At 35.5% G+C, this 22,473-nt stretch overlaps 1 protein-coding gene across 2 annotated transcripts in view; it reads left to right on the top strand.

Annotated features, from left to right (window-relative positions):
• Positions 1-22,473, top strand: part of LOC145294090 (cyclin-dependent kinase-like 4) — an 89,952-nt gene that overhangs the window by 46,779 nt on the left and 20,700 nt on the right. For both annotated transcript variants that reach the window (XM_080141150.1, XM_080141151.1), the window contains exons 3-8: positions 4,099-4,293; positions 4,918-5,102; positions 7,783-7,895; positions 16,867-17,006; positions 19,072-19,296; positions 21,851-22,059. In XM_080141150.1, coding sequence (XP_079997276.1) covers positions 4,099-4,293; positions 4,918-5,102; positions 7,783-7,895; positions 16,867-17,006; positions 19,072-19,296; positions 21,851-22,059 — 1,067 coding nt within the window. The remainder of the gene's footprint in view (positions 1-4,098; positions 4,294-4,917; positions 5,103-7,782; positions 7,896-16,866; positions 17,007-19,071; positions 19,297-21,850; positions 22,060-22,473) is intronic.

The raw sequence follows: 22,473 nt of genomic DNA, 5'->3' as shown, positions 1-22,473 counted from the left end.
ATTTTGAAAATCAAACAGCACCTACATGACATGTGGGTGCTTCCCCACAAGAGCAAGTTTGGCGCAAGGACCCAAAACGTGGAGAGCTGGGACTCCCTTGAAAAGGGTTCTCGCCCCTTGTGCCTCACACCATTAAAAATGTTTAAAAAAAAAAAAAAAACAGGATTCAATCTGCAAATGATCAAAACCAATAATTTCTATATTCTTACAAATAGAAAGAAATAGAATTTTTTTTTACACAGAAATCACTACGTATCAAGGCACAGAGGCCACTCGAGAATAAGGGTTAATGGGTATACATTAGTCGATGTGATTATCATGTAGTAGACATAAGTAGTGGGAGTTTTGTAAATTGGATTACTTAGGCGGACGGTTAATTAAGAACTTGTTTATGTTGGACTTGAAGACAATCAGATTGTAGTTAGCTGGAAAGAAGGGAAATGGAAGAGAATTCCACAGGCGTGCAATTCTAAGAAAGAAGCTTTGTTCATGGAATCTACATTAAGGTTTAGGCACAGATAAAGAGTGTGGGAAAACTATTGAGAGTGGTTCTGGCTAGAAGAGTGTTTTTCGGGAAAGTTTGTCGAGGGGTGGGAGGGGGCATAAATCGAAGCTCAGATGAGCTCTTGCCATGAAAATAACATCAAAGACAAATGATAACAGTGCCTCTTTCATAACATAACACATGGTTATTCTAAAAATGCCACCCACGGAAAAGTTGATAAAATTTGCTGGAAGCAGCCATGGCAACAAATGTTTCTTTAAGTGTTGACTCCTAATTGGACAAAATTCTAAATCAGTAGTTTCAGACAATCACAACACAAAGATATTCACCTCTAAATCTTGCACGTAATATAAAAACCCAAACATAGTGTTTTGTTTCCTTTTTCCTATTTTCTTCCAGCGACAACCAATCTTGCCTAGGCTCTTTAGGCTGAAAATCCCTTAACAAGAAATGCACATGAACTATTAAGCATAGTGGCATATTATACACACTCCTAAATGAAATATACACAGTTTTTATGCACACCCTCATTAATAACACACTAATAAAATAATATACACACACGTCTAGAATGTGTTTCCCATTTCCACACACATAAATGCATATGGCAACAGCCAAAATGAACAGGTGTACACAATTTCTTACAGATGAAACAGTTTTTGCCACCTAAAGCGTTCTTGGAAGCTTTGAAATCTCGTTCTTTACAAACTCATTATCTTTCATTCTTTTAAAACGTCAACAAAAATGATGTTTTGTATGGTTGGCCTTTATCATTTTTTTTTAAAAATAATCTTCTACCCTAAATAAATTTACAATCTTTATTGCAATCCAACCAAATTTGGTACAAATAAATTTGCTTGACTTGCGCACCAAGATTCAGTCATAAATGTTACACACTCTTTGTTTTTATTATTCCTATTTACCTGCCTCCCCACAAGGGCAGGGTTAAACACCAAGGTTGGTTTTTAATGTGGGGAAGGAACAAAAATAAAAATTGTCTCTGTCATGAAGGATTTCTCCTACGCTAATCGAGAACAAAAAATTGAAATGTAGTATCAGAACAGATACTTGCTCAATGATTGTTATAATATCATCAGTAGGAGGTGTGACTTGAATGAGCTTCATACTCACTGGACCTTAACCACCCAAATTTTTATCTCTGGATTCATCTTAAAAGTAATGTGTATCAAAATAATTCCCAGACTATTCTTTAAATGAAGAAACTTATCAAAGCCCAAACCACGGAAGTGATTCCAAGAGAGAAGTGTGTCAGTGTTATTGACAATTTTACATGTCGTGTCAACGTGTGCTTCTCATTAAATGAAGATAAAACAAACATTTACGTTTCTGAATTTTTGAAATAAGGATTGATAACCCATATCATTTGGATTATTCGAAATACCGTTCTCATCTTGAGCATTATTTTCACAACGATTCAGTCAATGTAACCTTCGACCTTCAGGTGTATCTTGTTGAATTCAGATTAAATAAAGGGTTCCGTTTGAAATTCATGAGTTCAACAAGAAACACCTAAAAAGGTTGGAGACTACATCGTCCGAAATCTTATGAAAATAACACTCAGAATGTGAACAATAGTTTGAAGAATCCAAATAATATGAAGTAAAGACTGTTGAATATTTATCACTGAATTTTGGTGGACAAGTCACAGTTTATTTGTAACAAATACAGATACATTGCAAAAGAGGTTGTGAATTTGATTCATAATTCTACCAGTAGTAGGCATTTTGAGGGCGCATACTATTCTGTGAGGTTTGAGTATGACTTTAAAGAGCATTGGGGAGTGTTTTGGGGAGTATGGAGTTAGCCTTAATTACCATTCCTCCCATGTCCACTTTCACTCTGAGTATTAGTATCGGTCAAGGTTTCATCTATCTTATATAAATGCTTGTAATCAGTTTTAAACTTTTTTCTTTTGATGTGTGACTTAGTATAAATTTTTGTTTTTCATCTATATATCTATATACAGGGTGTTGAAGCTTGACTGAACACATGGAATAAATAACTCCAACACAGAAGTAAAGTAGAACAGATATATTGAAGGCAAGAAAGTATATACAATATTTACATAGAGTCCATTGGTATAGTGATAGTGAGACCGTTCCTGGAGAAGGTGTCGGCTGGGTGGTCACTGACTCGATCTTGTGTCTCACTGAGTCTCTCACTGGATCTTTCGCATCTTCTTTTTTTGTTGCAAACCATCTACTAGTTGGCCAGTTGTGTACAAATCCTAAGAGCGATAGGAGCCTTCTATCATGTCTGAAAGTGACACAATACTCAACGAACAAGATCGGAGATGCGCCACTGTACACCTCACGCTCTCTACCGATCTAAGTCATGATAACAGGACCATTGCCAGCACCCTTAAAATGTAAATCTTGACGGTTCAACGCTCGAGGGCACAGTTCAATGAAGTTTTCGGCCACAGGTATGGTTATTGGTGTGGTTTCAAGTGAAGGCCACATCATGCCACCTCACATCTTCGATGTCGGCTTTAAAGTCAACTCCAAAGTGTACCTGGATGTGCTAAAGGATGTAGTGATCCCCTGGTGCAATCAGGTGGCCGTTGGCAGACCCTCGGTGTGGCAGTAGGACTCTGTGCGGTCCACAAGTCCAAAGAAATCCAGACTTGGCTTTAGAAGGAGTGCTACAACTTTGTACCCTTCTCTCACTGGCCTTCCTCCCCTGACATGAACCTGCTGGACTACTTCGTTCGGTCATACGTCAAGAACATCAATAACATGATTTCTCAAAACACCAAAGCCAACCTGATCGCTGCTATCCGAGAAGTATTTGATGAGCTCCTGTTGGCACTTGTGGAAAAGGTATGCTCTCCGTTTCGGACTGATATTGAGGCGGTCATTGAGGCTGAAGGCGGCTACATTGAATAAATGTCAGCTCTACTACATAATCAAGTTACTTGAATTGATTTTTTCAATAAAAGTATTAAAATAAATCTGTAGTGTTGTTTTCTTTAGGGCGACAAATTTATCGTTCTACCCGTTATATAAGTGAGAATGTGTGTGTAAGGACACTTATCAACCTATATACTATATGAATTTTATATCTACAGACTTTAAATTTGATATATAGGGTATTCGGACATGTGGGAAACTTTTTAATTAGTATTCATCCAGAGAAAAGGGCTGCTAAGGGGTCAAAACTGAAAAATTGGTACATGGGGGGGGTATCGGATTTTTATTTGTTTGTCAACTGTTTCACGAATGCGCATGCATGAATAGTTCACATGACAGATTACTTATGTTAAGAATAAGTAGGTTTGAAAACACTTTTTAAAGTTTGCGTCAAGATGGTCTTTAGGTTTTGGTTTCGATCTCAGTTTTAGTATCTTTTTTTACTTACAAGAAGTGAACTGTTTAAAAAAATCATAATACTCGCATGAACATGTCTCAGTTTCTGTATGAATTAAAATATAATATTTATGCATATTTTATGACCGGGAAAAGCCAAGCGGTCTGCTAGTATCTAAATGTTTTTTTTTTTTTTCAATGCTTGTTTAATTTTATATTGTATTTAAATTTGATCTTTGATTTTTTTTTTTTCTTTTCTTTCAGATGTTAAGACACGACCATTTAGTTAATCTTATCGAAGTGTTCCGGAGGCGGAAACGGTTATACCTAGTTTTTGAATTCATGGATCACACAATTCTCAACGAACTGGAAAAATTTCCACATGGATTGGATGAGATCTTTGTCCGCAAGATCCTATGGCAAGTTCTCAGAGGACTTGAATTTTGCCATTTACACAATGTGAGAAACAATTTTTCTTATCTCTTTTATTGTCTTATTGTCTACAGAAATGAATTCTTCCAGATAGAGCTATAGACACTTGTGCAGTTTAATCAAGACATTAAAAAATGAAAATATCAAAAGAAGGTTATATTGTAGGTATCCGTTTTGGACTCAAGATCTCAAAAAAAAAATTTCACTTAATTTGATCGAGTAGGTTTTTTTTTTTTTTTTTATTTTACAGTGTAAAAACACGTTTTTATGACAGCACGTTGAAGGCAGATATCTTGGAATTTTTGGAACACACTACGGGGAGATAACTCAGTTTAAAGCGCCAACACTCCCTCCCTATCTATAATACTAGCTTTTCTTCCTAAACATCGAACCTTTTGCTCAATATGATAATAAATTGATTTTTCGCTGTAAAAAAAAACTACCAGATGAAATTAAGTGAAATTTTTTTTCGGAGAACTTCATTTCAAAACGGATACGTACAATTTAAACTTTTTTTTCGATATTTTCATTTTTTGATGTAATATTAGATAAGGTAAATAAATGTTTCCTCTTTTGTTTTCAATTGCAAATAAATAATACGGAATATGAGATACAGTAAATAAATGTTTCCATTTTGTTTTTCAATTATAGATTATCCATCGAGACATAAAACCAGAAAATATTCTGATTAGTAAAACAGGTATCGTAAAAGTCTGTGATTTTGGGTTTGCTCGGACGATTACTCCTGGGCCTCGGGAAGTTCAATATACAGATTATGTTGCGACCAGATGGTACCGAGCACCAGAACTGCTTGTAGGAGATACGAAATATGGAAAGTAAGAAAAACAATTTTTCCTATTTTGTTGTATCGTTGAATAATACATGTATATAAAATATAGAATAGATTTTTTTCCATTAGGTACAATAATAGAAGTCCGTGTCAGGTAGCAGTAGCTGGTAAATAAGTTGACAAGTAAACCACTAAGTGTTCACATTCCAACTCACAGCTTCAATCGACCCAACCAGTTTCTCTCTCTTTGTACTTCAACCCTGGTCATGTGTTCGAGTCACATCGCAGCAATAACAAAATTGATTGTTAACTTTTATTAATCTATGAATAAATATTTTATTACTTTTGCACCAGATTATATCAAAATATAATTCCTGTCTGAGTGTTTTCACTTTTGGAAAGAAACACCTTTAATTTCAGGATGCATAGAAGGAAGATTTGAGGTATGTTTTTGCTGGTGTTCCAACCGACAATGATACCTATAAACTGCTAATTTATGTATACACACATGAACACACAATAGAGAATTCACTGGACGAATCACATAACAAAATGTAAACACTCCTAAGTTAAAATAGACTCATTACAGAAACACACATCTGTTATATATACACCCGTGTATATATATATATATATATATATATATATATATATATATATATATATATATATATATATATACACACACGCTTGTTATACAGATACAATGTTTATATACAACTCCAGTATACAACATATAACCGTTTGGTGCCATTTTGATACCCACAATCCAACAAAATGTTCGACATTAGACGATCATCAGGCGAATCTCAATAATAGCTCAAAGATCGAAAATGAAGCAAAATATTGGTAGAAACCCATCCAATAAATATCGTCAATCATGCGAAAATATAATGATCTACCAGTATTTTATTTAATTTTCGATTTTTTAAAGCAATAATCGAGCATGGAAGTATCATAGGAGGTGTTCTGATTTTGTCTACACAATAAAATTTGTCAAGAAGCTACAGAAAAATGTATATAAATGCAATAAATATAAAAATTTAAACCTAGGTCCTTCAATAAATTATAGAAATTCCACGGATTTTGATCTTAATAATAAAAACACCTTAATTATAAATAATTCAAATATGTTGTGACGTGGCTCAAACACGTGACTTCGTTTCACACATATTTAAGGACATTGAAATTGATTGAAGTCAGTTGAAATTGCGGTTGAAATGTGATTAAATAGTGTGACAAGATACAAGTGAGGCAATGCAGATCTTCGCAAGAGAGCTGGGTATCGAAGAGGTGATTATGAAGAAAATAGTGAACAATGATTTTTAATGATTTTTAATCGATTTTTAATGGATTTTGTAACAAGAGTTGCAAGGAACTACTCGTCAGCACAATTCAAATGAATTACCTGACAAAAGTCAAGAAAATTTTCAACAAGATCAAACATTCAGTCAAGCTAACTTTTTTCTTTTATTTCTTTCATTTACCATGTTTCTCTGCCCTTCCTTATCTCCTCTTTTTTACTCTCTCTCTCTCTCCTTTCTCTCTTTTTTTTAGCTCTCACTCTCCCCTTTTGTTATTTAGCTTTCTCTCCATTCTCTTTCTCCCTTCATTCCTCTTTCACTTTTTCTTTTTTTTTTCTTCCACTCTCTGTTTCCATCTTTTGCTCTCTCTCTCTCTCTCTCTTTCTCTCTCTCTCTTCATTTTCATTCTCTCCCATCAATTATTTATATAATTCCTTTCCTCTCACCACATCTCTTATCATTCCCCTTTTATTTACACCCTTCGCCCTTCCTCCCACCATCTAAACCAATCACGCTCTTAAGAGTTTCATTATTATCTGAAAGTTCCAATATTAACATGTTTGTATATAAAATTAAATGAATGTGTTTTGATGATCTATTGATGACGTGCCACACTGGGGACCATCGAGAACTGACCTGACTTTATGAGCGTCTCTCCATCAAGTTGGTAGATGGGTCAATGCACCAACTGACACAAAAAAGTTGCAACATTTTGTTGTTTTTTTATGGTTTTATGTCAGGTTGGATCTACTCTGTATCATACTAAAAGTTGGACAAGATTTGAGTATAGTTCAAAGATTGACCCTGAAAACATGGGTAAAAATGCAAGATTTATTGGTTTATCATGAAAACTTACTGAGTTAGTGTTTTAAAACGAATTGGTAACTGACTTAAGTCGAAAATGTTCAACTTTAAAATTTGAAACTTTCCCATACTCAAACCTTGTCCAACTTTTAGTATGATGTAGACTAAACCCAACCTGACATAAAACCAAACGAAAAAGGTGCAATTTTTTGTAATGGAGTATTTTGGCATTATATTGACTAGCATATGGGATCAGTGGAGAAAATGTTTTAGTTGACCAAAGTGATTGTTACTCCTAAAAAGACAATCATGGATACGTCCTTGACAACCAGTCCGACAGAAACTGGGCTATTTTGGTGACCTTTTAACAGTCAGATTTTTATATAAGTTCTATGTGGCCCACCTCATAAGCCTTGTCTTTCCTCTTTAGGAAGTAGATAGGTAATTGCTAATTGCCTGATAAAAACGACTCTGTCTAATTTTGCCCTTGTGGGGAGATAAGTAAATAGAGACTCTAGCATAGATGAATTTTCTTAATATAAAAACTGTTTGCAGTTGGCAACTCATAACTACAGAATAAACATGACCAATTTTAAAAATATTTTTTATCTTTTAAAGGGCAGTAGATACATGGGCTGTTGGCTGCTTGGTTGGTGAGATGTTGTGCGGAGAGCCCCTGTTTCCTGGAGATTCAGATATTGATCAGTTATATTATATCATTAAATGTTTTGGTAAGTTCTTGCTTTTAATTTAAATTATTCTCATCATATTTCTTTTTATTTCCAAATCAAAAATGATCTTAAAGTTTTCGGATTGAGGGAAACTGTCTGTCTAGAGCATGGGTGGGTTAGGTGTATGTTTGGATGAATTCTATCGACTCAGTAGCTGAGAAGATCTTTTGTCGAATGCAGCTCACTTGATGAAGCCATCATGCGTCTACATCACAATCTAAGCGGGATCTGAACCTAGAGTATGTAGTTTTCACATTTTTTTAAATGGAAATTGCTTCAGGCAAGGCATGAAACCATTTAATGTAAAGAGCTCTCTCTCTCTCTCTCTCTCTCTCTCTCTTTCTCTCATATATATATATATATATATATATATATATATATATATATATATATATAAAGTTGTGTGTGTGTGTGTCTGGTCATGAATAGGCTCCTATATGGTTGACTATTATAGAAAACCGATCACAGATAATGATAGAAGATGTATCGAGACACAGGAATGGGTATGTTTGATCTGGCAGAACGGTGGTTCATTAAAATTGTGGGGTCTGCGTTCGCGCCTGGTTCACAAAGTATGGAAATAAAAAATTTAAAAATTAAAAAAAAAAACGTTTACAAGTGTTTTAGATATAGGTGTACATGAGAATACTTTGATAAGTATGTTTTAACTTAAATAGGGATGGTATAATAAAATTGTAGGGTCTGCGTTCGCTTGGCCTCCATAGAATAGAAATAGGCACAAACTTTAATAAAGACTTTTCATATCTATCTGTGTAAGTATACTTTGATAATTATGTTTCATTTTGAAGAAATATGGTATAATAAAATTATGGGGTGTTCATTCGCGCCTGACCTCCAAAGAATGGAAATATGTCACAAAGTTTAACAAGGTTTTTTAATATATAATACAGAATATTGTGATACTTGTTTCAGTATGAACAGGTATGGTATAATAAATTATGGGGTTTATCTATTTTATTTTTACTTTCATCATATTTTGCTTTGGTTTTGACACCCCCAAATTCGAAGCTATCTCTTTACAACCTTTCCTTTTCATAACCTATCATACTTTCATAAATCAGAGTCCATTTTCTGTAGGCTGTTTTTTAACCCAGTCAACGACGGATACTTTTGCTAGTATATATATATACAGCACTTAGCGCTTAGAGCGGCTGCTCCATCAACAGTTGTATAATATCGGGATGTTTGCAGTGCCATGGCGTGCATGGAAAGGGACCCTGCACTCATCCCCGGTGAGTTTTCCTGAGGCCACAGTCCTAGTTGATGGAGGGTCAGCTGATGGTCTACTTGTGATGCATGTGTGATACTCTGCATAACCTCCTGTTCGGCTTCCCCTAACCTAACTGAAACTCGTTAAAAAACATGATGACAGTACAATCTAAAAATAAGCTTAAACCAGGCTTAGGGTCAAACAAATCCAACTTGCCTCCTCCCTTGAGGCTTGCATTCACAAATATCCGTGGGCCTAGAACTAATTTAGCTGATGTTGAAGCATTTCTCCTAACAAATACCCCGGATATCTTAGCACTAAGTGAGACTAACCTACACTCCTCTATCCCCTCTAACTACTTTAACATGCCTGGATATCTCCCACTCTGCCGTAAGGACTCTGACAGACATATGCACGGACTTGGAGTTTACATTCGTAATACCCTTCCCTTGACTAGAGAAACAAACCTAGAAACGGATGATCAAGCCTTTATGTGCTTTAGACTAATCATGCAACACAACATTAGCTACTTTTACTTTCTCTACCGCTCTCCCTCGACCCAAGACTGCACCATAATAAACAAAGTATCTGACAGCATAGACACAGCACTCTCCTTCGACACTAGCGCCCAAGTCCATGTATTTGGCGACTTTAATGTCCATCACAAAAACTGGCTTGGATTCTCTACTTACACAGATGCAGCAGGCAGCGCAACTCATAGCTTTTCTGTATCTCACTCCCTATCGCAAATTGTTACTTTTCCAACCCGTTTCCCTGATCAGGAAGAACAAAACGCATCACTATTAGATCTGTTTTTGACCACAGTTCATGACGATTGTGTAACGAAAGCCGACAGCCCACTTGGGAACGCTGATCATGCGGTGATAATGGTTGAAATCGCCCTAAACTCTAGACCCAAAACTGAAGAGCCAGTGCTCAAAACAACGAGATATTATAAAAAGGCTGACTGGGAAGCCATCAGAGATCTTATCAGAGATGCCCCATGGGGAAATATTTTTTCTCTTCCTGCTGAACAGTGTGCAACCGAGACCACTGAATGGTTTAAACTGCAATCGAAGCGCATGTTCCCATGCGGAAATTCTATAGCAAGTCCCACTCTCCCCAATGGTTTACTTCGACTTGCGCAACTGCCATTGCTCAAAGGCAGCATGCATTCCGCAGGTTTAACCGACATAAGTCCAGTTCAAACAGACAGAAGTACATAGAAGCTAGAAGTAACGTTAAGAAAGAAATAGCGACAGCTAAGAGGGAATTCACGGAAACCACTAAAAAACGCATCGAAGCACAAAAACTAGGAACTCGTGACTTCTGGAAAATCTACAACAGTGTAGTAAATAATGGGCAATCAACAATTCCCCCACTAACCAACAATCACGAGGTTCTTTGCTTAGCAACCGAGAAGGCTAACATGCTTGCCAGTCGGTTTGCCTCAAACTCCACACTGGACCCTCTAAACCACCACCTACCTCAATTTCCTATGCGGACAGACGCCACGCTAGACGATCTGATAATCACCCCTGCTCAGGTGCATGCTAACATAAAAAACCTTGACACTTCCAAAGCATGTGGACCCGACCTCATCCCAGCTGTGCTATTAAAAAAGTACTTAGCCGAAGTAGCTCCAGTTCTCTCCAAACTCTACAACAAATGCCTTAATGAATCTTGCTTTCCGGGCTGTTGGAAAACTGCTTCTGTGGTACCAGTATTCAAGAATTCTGGCGAAAGAACTGACCCATTAAATTATCGCCCTATTAGCCTCCTCCCATTTTTTCCAAAATATTTGAGACCTTAATTAACCATGCTCTAGTCCAGCACCTTACAGATGCTGAACTTCTGACCGACCAACAATATGGATTTAGACAAGCCCGTTCCACGGCAGACATCCTCACTGTAATCTCTGAACGCATATACCATTCACTGGACAAAGCGGGAGAGGGCAGAGCGGTAGCTCTAGATATATCTAAGGCTTTTGACAGGGTATGGCATGAGGGTCTCCTCAGGAAGATTAGATCTTACGGTATCACTGGTAGAATACTTAATATAATTAAATCCTTCTTAGATAAGAGAAGGATGCTGAACTTCTGACCGACCAACAATATGGATTTAGACAAGCCCGTTCCACGGCAGACATCCTCACTGTAATCTCTGAACGCATATACCATTCACTGGACAAAGTGGGAGAGGGCAGAGCGTCTAGATATATCTAAGGCTTTTGACAGGGTATGGCATGAGGGTCTCCTCAGGAAGATTAGATCTTACGGTATCACTGGTAGAATACTTAACATAATTAAATCCTTCTTAGATAAGAGAAGGATTCAGGTTGTTGACGGTCGTACATCTAAACAATATGATATAAATGCGGGAGTGCCCCAGGGATCTATCCTTGGACCTCTGCTGTTCCTGATATTCATAAATGACCTCCCCGACAAAATTGCCTCTGAGATGGGTATATATGCTGATGACACCACACTCTATAGCAGGCACGACAGGAAAACAAATGAACATATATCTAAAGTAATGGCAGAAACACTAGAGGATGACCTCCAATCAGTAGTGGAATGGGGACAAAAATGGATGGTCACGTTCAATGCCACCAAGACAAAACTGGTTTCATTCAATAATTACAAGAAACCTTCTCTACCACCTATAGCAATGGCCAACGACTCTTTATCTGAGAGTACGTCTCTCAAGCTCCTTGGCCTAACGTTCACAGGAAACATGAGTTAGAACAATTACATCGAGGGCATTGCCAGGGCCGCTGCGAGGAAGGTGGGCTCTCTCTACCGTGCTAGAAAACTTCTAACACCCGAAAGTATCCTGTACCTCTATAAGGCCACTATTCGCCCATGTATGGAGTATTGCTGTCATATTTGGGCTGGTGCATCGGCTACTAGTCTCTCGCTCCTTGACAGGGTTCAAAAGAGAGTCGCAAATCTGATAGGCCCTAAACTGGCATCTAAGCTTCAGCCTCTGTCCCATCGTCGAAACGTTGCATCCCTCTGCCTGTTCTACAAGTATTATAATGGTGAATGCTCTGAAGAACTGCAAGCACTTGTGCTCCCACGACGTGAACACCCTTGACAGACCCGACAAGCTGCAAAATCTCACCCCCACACTGTAGAGATCCCTAGATGTAAAAAATCTTTCTACTCCAGTAGTTTCTTCCCCAGAACTACTAGACTTTGGAATTCCATTCCAGGTCACTGCTTCCCCAACTGTACTGACATGCATAAGTTCAAGTGCAACGTGAACCAACATCTCGCTGCCCTAATCCCTACATAGTACCCCAGTAGATGTTTCCCCTGATAGTAGCCCCCTACACCAAAGTGGCAATGTGCCTTGTTTGGGGTGAAAATGTAATTAAAAAAAAAACAAAAAAAAAAAACAAAACAACAACAATCACGTTAACACACTGGTTCTCACCAGATCACTGAAGTTAAACATAAATAAATCATCTGTGTGGATTTCCGAGCAACTTAATTGGTGTGGCGGAAGCTCATATGCCAAAATCATGGAACTCTTTCCCTTGTGGGTTTTTTTTAGTAGTTTCTTCCTGGAATGACTAAAAGAATTCTGTTTCCTCTTCCATTTTTGTAAGTCTTTTTCAAAAAAAAAATCTCTTCTGGATTTTTATGGGACTCTGATGAGTTGTTGTTGGTCCTGACTATGACCTTAAACTATATCTGATGGTGAGTGTGGAGCCACCCTTTAATTGCCATTGCTCCTAGGTCCACTCTGACCCAGAGTGGTAGTACCTGTTAGGGTCCCAACTTAGGATTAAGTAGAAACTGACTTGAAAAAACAAATATATTCTATTAAAAAATTGTTTTTCAAAATAACTGGATTCAGCATTAAATAACCTGAAAAGGGTTGATATCCCGTAAAACAAAAACAACCAACCAACCTGATGAGTTATTTTGTTTGCATATACCATTCAACAAAACACATGTAAGACGTATCATATATCAAATAAAATAATATGATGTGATTTAAATATGCTTATGGTATATGAATTGTTTACAAATGATATATTCATTTAATTAAATAATAATTATTCATTTATACCTACACACACTAATGTTTCATGCTTATGCAATCACCAGTGTAGGGTAACAGTTCCTGCCGGTCATGAGATTTGAACCCAACCACGAAGCCACCTTTTGTTCCATTTGCTGAGCCTTTACCATAGGCTCACCAAGCAATTGCCAAGGGAATAAAGGGAATTAAGAACTATTAAACGCTGAATTCAGGCGGATACAATGGCAATCTAGAGTGTTCACTCAAGCGGAAGTCATGAACATTGCATAGACACTAGTTGATTGACTTAGTTATAACTCCACAGACAGTGCCCTTCCTTAAGTATTCTTAAAGGGCTTGATAATTAAAATTAAATAATAATTATTCATTTATACCTACAGACACTAGTGTTTCATGCTTACGCAATTACCAGTGTAGCATAACAATTCTGCTGGTCATTAGATTCGAACCTATATATATATATATATATATATATATATATACAGTAGCGTTCAAAACTAAGGGACAAAATTTTAAAACCTAATATTTGTTAGGAATAACAATTCTGAAAAGCTGAAATTTTGACGACTGGTAGTCGTTATCATCCATGATAACATACTAACATTTGAATCATTTGCAAAGAATAGAAAAAGAATTCTAATATTTATTTATTTTCAAAACAGGAACGTCCAAATGTAAGGGACAAAGTTGAGAAAAGCAATGTAAACAACCAAAAAACAATAAAAATACATGTAAAACCAATATTTAGTAAATAAGCCCTTGCTCTCAATGACAGCTGCACATCTTCGACTACAAGAAAGAATCAGTTCTGGACAATCCTCGATACTGATTTTAGATTATTCTTCTTGAAGCTTCACTCACAAATCCTCCGTGTTAGTGGTAACTCATTATCACCTTTTCCTTGTGACATTGGGTATTATCTTGCATAAAGGTAGCCCTATTCTGTATGATTGGCACAACATGATCTTGAACAATGTTTTTATAGATCTGCGTGTTTACATGAGTTTGTAATTGAACAAGAGGTGTTGTTCCTTGGCTAGAAAACATTCCAAATACCATGACGCTTCGGCTCCCAAATTTGACAGTTTTCTTAGTACACTTTACAGTTAATCTTTCACCAATATGTCTCTTTACATTGTTTTTTCCATCATTTCCAAATAAATTAAACTTGCTTTCATCACTGAAAAATACTTTTGCCCAATTTTCATATGTCCAAATTACAAACCTGTTTGCAAACTCTAATCACAAATAGACATTGTAGCTTAGTGGGGGATGCCCTTTTCTCTTCCCTGCAACCTCTCTCCCACAGAAAAGACGCTGTAAACCTGTCTTTGTTTTAGCATTATTTCCACATAGTAGAGCTCTTCAGATTCCAAGAAGCGTTCTATTCTAATTGTTTTCTTCCCTTTTGAATTATTTCCCTGTTCCATATTTCCTTGATTATACAAACATACTGATATTTAAATGTAATGTGAACAGTCATCTTGCCACTCAACATTTTACTTAGGGCCTGCATGTATAGTCCCTAATTCATAGTAACCCTTTACATTTCAATGGCAATTTACCTTGTTTAGAATGAATAAAAGTATGTATAAATATGTATGTATCATTCACACTGAGGTAGATTGAAGGATCGGTCGAAAATTATGAAATAAACATTCTTGTTTTTGTTTCAAAAGACTTTTTGTATTCCTACACGTCAACACATAGGAAATAAATACAGAAAAGATATAAACATTTATATATTTTTCGTATTGATTTTTTATTCATATATATATATATATATATATATATATATATATATATATAACACGGACCTGAACTCTATTGCCAAACGTATGACCTTCTTGCAAACACTCTCTTTGCCCACCATTTAAAAACAACGGACAACAACTTAATATAGACATCTGAACTGAGTCATAGTTCTATTTCAATGATGTAGAAAAACACTCAATGATTATCACGGTTTGAGAGAACTTGGTGTCTGTGATGCATGGAAATTCATATGGACATTAGCCTAGCCACCTGTTGTTTTATATACAGCATAGATTACCAAAGTTAAGCAACGTTGAGCCTGGTCAGTACCAGATGAGTGACCATGACTGTAGATACCGTATAATAAATAAATGAATAAGGTAAACACATACATTGAAAAGAAGAATAAGGTTATAGTACGATTATATATATACGTTATATATATATATACGTTATATATATACGTTATATATATATATATATACGTTATATATATATATATACGTTATATATATATATATATATATACGTTATATATATATATACGTTATATATATACGTTATATATATATATATATATACGTTATATATATACGTTATATATATATATACGTTATATATATATACGTTATATATAGCTTAATCATGTTGACACACTGTTGAACCAGGTCAGTATCAGATGTGTGACCATTTGAGAATACCGGGCGCTGTATGTAGGAGAATATCGGCACCTAAGTGCAAGAACTACAAAAACCTAACATCATCATCTTCTATGACTGGGATATACATGCGACTGGGGACTACTTGTGAACTTGATATTCCCATGAAATTTGCTCCTTTGGAGGAAACTGGTTCAACTCGCATATGTATCTGTTGTTTTGCATATTTTGAAAATAGTCCTGGTAAAAATTCTTATCTGAGAAAAACTAGAGCATTCCGGGCTTGATTGACTCTGTTGTGTTGAGGAGTTTCTTAGTTTTCTAAAAGTGGTTCCCTTGGCCCTTGGCGTTGAGTAGTCGCCCTTTGCAACTCTGGCATTTGAAGTAGCGAAGATTGGCATTCAGCAATTTCTTCATAGTCACCACTTTGACGCTTATCTCATTCGGCAGAGTTCACTTGGCTTTGCCAGGATCTTGCTGCACTAATTTTTTTTGTAGTTTTTCAGTGAATTTCATTGTGTAGATAAAGTCACAATGTTTGCTATGATCCTTCCTGCTAGTCACTGATTCCACATCCTCATTGTAATTCTCGAGCCTTTAAGAAGCATTGAACTGCAGCTAAAATTTCTTGATTATTTTTAATTTAGCATCACTCTTTTCGAATATACCAGTGCTTTTCAATCGTCAATGGTCTCCAGCTCTTAAACCCAATGTGTGATACTCTTGTTGATTCCGACACATGCGGTTCGCCACAGCAACTAAGTTGTGCAGAAATCCATACAGATGCTTATAATGGTGAAAGCTTTGTGCAGAACCAACCACATTTTTTTTTGCAACTGCTTTTCTCAGTCGGTTCAATGGCTGCCACAAGACAGAGCAGACGGTAGATCTCAAGTTTTACATCAGTGTTTTCCTTCTCCTAGATAAATGTCTTAACAAAGACTGAGGGTGCATCTTTCCCAGTGGATTAAACATGCTGCCAGATACCATCCTGGAAATTTCTATGTCCCAGCACAATACATACAGTGCCTAACATTATCAAATGGTCACCCATCTAGTATTGGTCACACTCATTGTTGCTTAACTTTGGTGATCTGGTGAAAACCGTTGTGTCAACGTGATTATGCCATATAGAACCAATAGAACGCAGAAACATCACAGTTTACCATTATTGAATATTTCAGATGGTTTTGAAATTAAAGAATGTATCAGAAAAAATAATCTTATTTTACACTAAGGATTTATTTCCTTTTTTTTCTTTCCCAAGGAAATCTAATTCCACACCATAAAGAAATCTTTTCCAAAAATCCAATGTTTTCTGGTGCCAAACTCCCAGAAGTCCAAAAGTCTCAAACTCTTCAAAAAAGATTCCCTAAATCATCAGAAGATGCCAAGAATTTTATGGAGGTAAGAAAAAAATTGCAACTTTTTTTATCAAAATAATTTCCATCTAAATTTTATTGCACAACCTCACGTCGCCTCACCTACATAAGCGCCATGATTATAGCGTCTATGTTCACAGTAAAATGATTCTTGCAAGTGAGAACTGCAAAAATCTAAGTGTAATGTAAGCATCTTGCTACTCAACTCTCTACTCTATAAACAGGGTCTTTTAATATACTGCTGCCCATTACGTCGTGGTTACCATTTGCCTTATTTGAGGTAATATGAATAAAAAAAAATACACTTGAAACGAGGCCAGAGTGCTGTACACTATCACGCGGTTTCGTTATACGTCTTAAAAGCAATGTTTATTCCAACCATCCAACTTGCCTCAGATATTAGGTTGGTGCAAAAATAATGTCGTTTTTTGACTTGAAGTTGAACGTCAAAAAACGACATTTTGTTTGCACCAACCTAATACAAAAACGAAATACCTTAAATGCATCATCAAAGTAAATTCCTAAATCGCATTTTCCATTCACTTTTTAATCTCTGTCGTCTAATAACTCAAATGTTCTGTGCTCCATTTGATGATTGGATATTGCCAATACTTAAGAGAAAAATTTTCAAGGAAAACTCGATGGTATTTATTCAGATTGGCACTTATGGCACCAATTAAAAGGAAAAGAAAATACAAAAGAGTTTGTATAATGTACGTACCAGTCATGGGACAAAGATGAAATATTCCAAAAATCACATAATTTGGTCGAGTAGTTTTTTTTATTTAAGAAAATCAAATTTTAAGACTAAGCGAGTTGTAGTGTTTTCATCAGTCATAATGAAATCCGATGAAATAAAAAAGGATGGACAATACAAATCGAAGAGTCAAGGAAAAAAATAAGTGTTATGTTGAATACAATTTAGTAGTAAAATCACTAAAAATCATAAATTTTGATTTTCTTAAATTTACATAATTTTTGGAATATGACGTCTTCGTTCTGTAACGAGTACGTTCATCATATAGACTTTTCTGTATTTTCTTTTGTAATTGCTGCCATAAGTGCCAATTTGAATAAGCATCTTAATTTATTTTGAAAGAATGGATTGAATTTAATTTTGAACGACCTTTCAAGAGCATCATCATCATCATCATCATTGGTTTAACGTGCATTTTACATACTGGCATGTGTTGGACGGTTTGTATAAATTGACTTTCAAACTAACCTATCTCTGACCAGTTCTTTAGTTATCCTTCTTTCTGTCAAGTCCATTCTTATTTTCCCCTGTGAACTGAACCGGCTACCTCAGTTATCCATTTAGTCCTAACTTATGTAACAGGTAATCGGCTCCAAAAACAACCTTGGAATTAAATGTGCATGTTTTCTTCTTGATTCTGATTGGTTGAACTCTGATTTCAGTAACCAATCAAATTTAAGTATTTCTTTTGATACTGTTGGAACAAAGTTCCACAAAGGATTTGATTGGCTTGTGTGTCAGAAAAAGAGATAGATAGATAGACAGATAGAGATAGATAGAGGGAGAGGGAGTATAGCATATCTTTTCATGCAGACATCTGAGATTCAGAAGAGTTTTAATTTTTCTTTTCTTTTTCAATTTCTTTTAATTTTGTTCTAGCTGAAGATGGGGTATCCTATTGGATGCCAAACATTCACCTTATCTCAGACATTTCAGTCGAGAGATCTTTTTAAGATTCTAACCGTTCCTTTAAATGCAACTATTTGTATCTCTCTTACACTTGGTTCAACAGGTATATTTGCCACATAGTTTTTTAAAATTCTTTTTCATGAGTCCGGTTGCTCTTATAATTACTGCAATGATGGTGACCTTCCTAAGATTCCAGTTTCTTTTCATGTCGTACACAAGACTTTGGTATTTCGTTATATTTTGTTCCCTCTCAGTTTTGTTTAATCATTATTGGAAGTAAGGATACAACCCTAACCTCTGGTGACAAGTCGATTTTATATGAAGGGTGATAATTAGAATCATGGCTAAAATACCTATTTTGATGATAGAGAATTAATCTTTTTTTTGTTTTTTTTACATGGTTTTGATGATTTTTTTTTATTAGGAATGTTTACGACTAGACCCGGATCTTCGGCCGACCTGTTCCCAACTATTAAAGAAAGAACTGATGCAAAGAGATTCATTCTATGCTAAATTTTCTCAGGAAATCAGGGCAAAAATCCAGCGGGAAAATCAAAATGGCCCTTTGCAAAAAATCCAGAAATCCATGGACATTATCAAGAATGAAGAGAAAAGGAAAAAACAGAAAGAAAGGGAACAGAAAGAAAAGGTTTCTTAAAAAAAAATTTTTTTTTAATTTTCTTTTTTTTTCTTGATATTTTCGAAAAAAAAGAAAAAATTAGGATGAAACAAAAGTTAATCAACGTTTGTTTACTTAAGGCTTTGCTTTTTGTTATATATTTTAATTACTCAAGATACATGCGAAAATATTTCTTGATATTGGGATTGAGTTATGTTTGAAAAAAAAAAAAATCCATGGAACATGAGAACTAAAGAAGAAAATAAGAAGTGAGAGTTACAAGGCTGCCAAAATTATTTATACCATTTAACCCATAGCTGGAGAGAGAATGAAAGAGAGAATGAACAGAAATTTTGGATTTTGTCTTTTTATATTTAAAAAAATTTAACTGGTTTTGCAAATTCATTTTTTCTTGATCAAAACAATTTAACCGGAGCTCAACGGGTGACTCAACAGGTCATATCTGCTTTCTAGTTTCTCGTAAAAATAAAAGATTTAAACATTTTTTTTGTGATATTTTAAAAAAGAAAAAAAGAAAGAGAAAATTGGAATTGAACAAAACTTTTATCTAAAGCTTAGTTAATCAACGTTTATTTACTTAAAGCTTATTGATGATTGTTCAGAATTACCACATATTAAAAAAAAAATTTTAATTAAAAATCTGTATTAAAAATCTTTATGATGTATCTACCCTTAACGGAAAGAAAATGTATTCCAAAAATCACGTAAATAACTCAATTTATTTTATTTTTATAAAGAAAATCATTTTTGATTGAATTGGAGTTTTTCTAATATCACCATAGGCTTTCTAAACTCTCACAAGTTTGAATTATTTGGAGTTCTCTCCTTTGTTTTCAGTCTCTTTTCCAAACGGAATTGCGATATCTTCTCTGTTCGCCCAGCCAGAAAATTTGATTTTCTTATTTCAAAATAAAACTACTTGATCAATTTATATGATTTTTGGAATACGATATTTTCATTTCATCATGAGTACATATATTATGCAGATTTTTTTGTTATTTTTGGTTTTAATATCGGGTCCATTCTAAACAAGCACCATCTTTTTTTCTACACATTTTAATCACTTAAAATACATGTTAAAATATTCCTTGGTATTGGGATTAAGTTTGGACAACTAAAACCTATTTTAATTGTATTAATTAGATATAACTTGCAATTTATTCACTAAGTGTCTCATCTCTTATTATATTTCCATCCAGCCAGCGCGGCAGTAGCCGAGATTGAACTCCCTACACAAGTTTGTAGTGCAATTCAAATCTTGTCAGTAGCTGAATACTTGATCCTTCACCAGGCCTATCAAGGGTAGTTTTTATCATGACGCCATCACTAGATGGGGTGCCTACCATGGCTTAAGACAGTCCCATCTACCATCAAGAGAAGGATAGACCGTGCGTTTCTCAACCTCATATTTTGTCTCACGGTACATACAGCGCCTTTTGTCTTGCCAAATGGTCACCCATATGGTACTTGCCAAGCTCGACGTTGCTTAACTTTGGTGATCTGGTGAGAACCGGTGTGTCAATGTGATTGTTTCGTATTATATTTACTGTCAATTACTCTCTCCTTCTTTCGTTGTATACTGACTCTCTGATGTCTTATCATATACTGTGTATATCACTTTCACTTGTGTGACTGTTTATTAAGTCGAAGGCAATAAAACGAAACTATAAAACAGAAGAATGGAAGAGTCCATTATAAACAATAGGGAATATCAAATCGCTCGGAATATCAAATCCGGACACTTAATCTAAGGAGCTAAAAAAATATCACTTCAAGGTTAAAAACTTGATTCTGACCCAGAAAACAGTAATGCTTCCCCCTTTGTGAGAAACATCGCTCATGGAATGTGAGGACTAAAGGACAGAATAAGGAAAGTGAGTTATGTAGCTACTATCAACTTGCTCTAAAAATAGTAGCTTCCTTCAGTCTTGACAGACTATGGATACTCACTGTAAAGGTGCCTGTGCGTGGAATTTTTGTGGCAATAATTGTGCTATCTCCAACCACACCTCTCCTGAGTCAGCGTTGTTAAATACCAGTGGCAAGTGGAGGTTCAGGATGACTGGAAACAAATGCCGAGATGAGCGGAGAGCACATACAGCACATAGAATTCCCAAATGGTCACCCATCTGGTACTAGACAGGCTCAACGTTGCTTAATTTCAGTGATCTGGTGAGAACCGGTGTTTCAACGTGATTATGCCATATAACTTACTGATTAATTAACTTACTAATAATAATGATAACTTACTAATTAATTAACTTACTAATAATAATAACTTACTAATTAATTAATTAACACTTGTACTCGGTCATGGCTGGCAGAACGAGAATGATCTGTGAATTAAATAAAATGTTCAGTTCAAAATTCTGTTTAGGTTTCAAAGTATGATATAAATATTCTTGAGTTTGGAAAGATGCACCAGAAGAAGGTTGGAGGTTACATCGGCCAAAACGTTGTGAAAATAACAACCATGGCAAGAATAATAGTTTGAATAATAATCCAAATTTTATTGTTTTTTGGTGAAATTTAAAACTTAAAAACAAATTTTTCTTGCTTGAAGGATAATCATTCGAAAGGGAAGCGAAAACCCGTTGACATGGAGAAATGGAGTATCTTTCCGCAAATGGATCATCAGCCAGCCATTGAGAACGTGCGTGCTTGTTCGCAGGTTCAAGACGCCATTGTGAGTTCAGATTTTCTGTCAGCTACTCTTGATGTCATGCCGCCAATCAATTATGCACCAATGAGTCAGCGTAATTTACAATCCAGGTGAGATTATTTCGCAATATGGTTCCACCCTCCTCATTTTTTATTTATATCCCCCCCTCTCCACCAATCTATAAATACGCCCACCCCGTAAATGAGATTATATTTTATATAAAAAAAAACAAAAACAATGTATCAATTTTTTTTTTTGATGGTATTTCTATCTTGGCCTGAATATTTCTGATTGGAATTTATGGAACAAACTGGAAATGGCTGAAGCAGTTCACGACTTGAAAGCAAGCCACAAAAAAAAAAAAAAAAATGTAGTAAGGCATATAATTGCAAAGCCAAAATAAATTTAACTTTTCAGTTCACAAAAAATAAATTGTAATTCTGCAGCCCTCGCAAAAAGCAGCCTCCTTGCTAAACCCCTACACTGCAAACAAAAATGCCTTCATTTTGTTTATATTAAAAAAT

This window comes from Euprymna scolopes, chromosome 15, assembly GCF_053919585.1.
Source record: "Euprymna scolopes isolate OS-2025 chromosome 15, ASM5391958v1, whole genome shotgun sequence".
Classification (NCBI taxonomy): Eukaryota; Metazoa; Mollusca; class Cephalopoda; order Sepiida; family Sepiolidae; genus Euprymna; species Euprymna scolopes.
The sequence above is the reverse complement of the archived record's forward strand: the minus strand, read 5'-3'. Positions and strand labels throughout refer to the sequence as shown.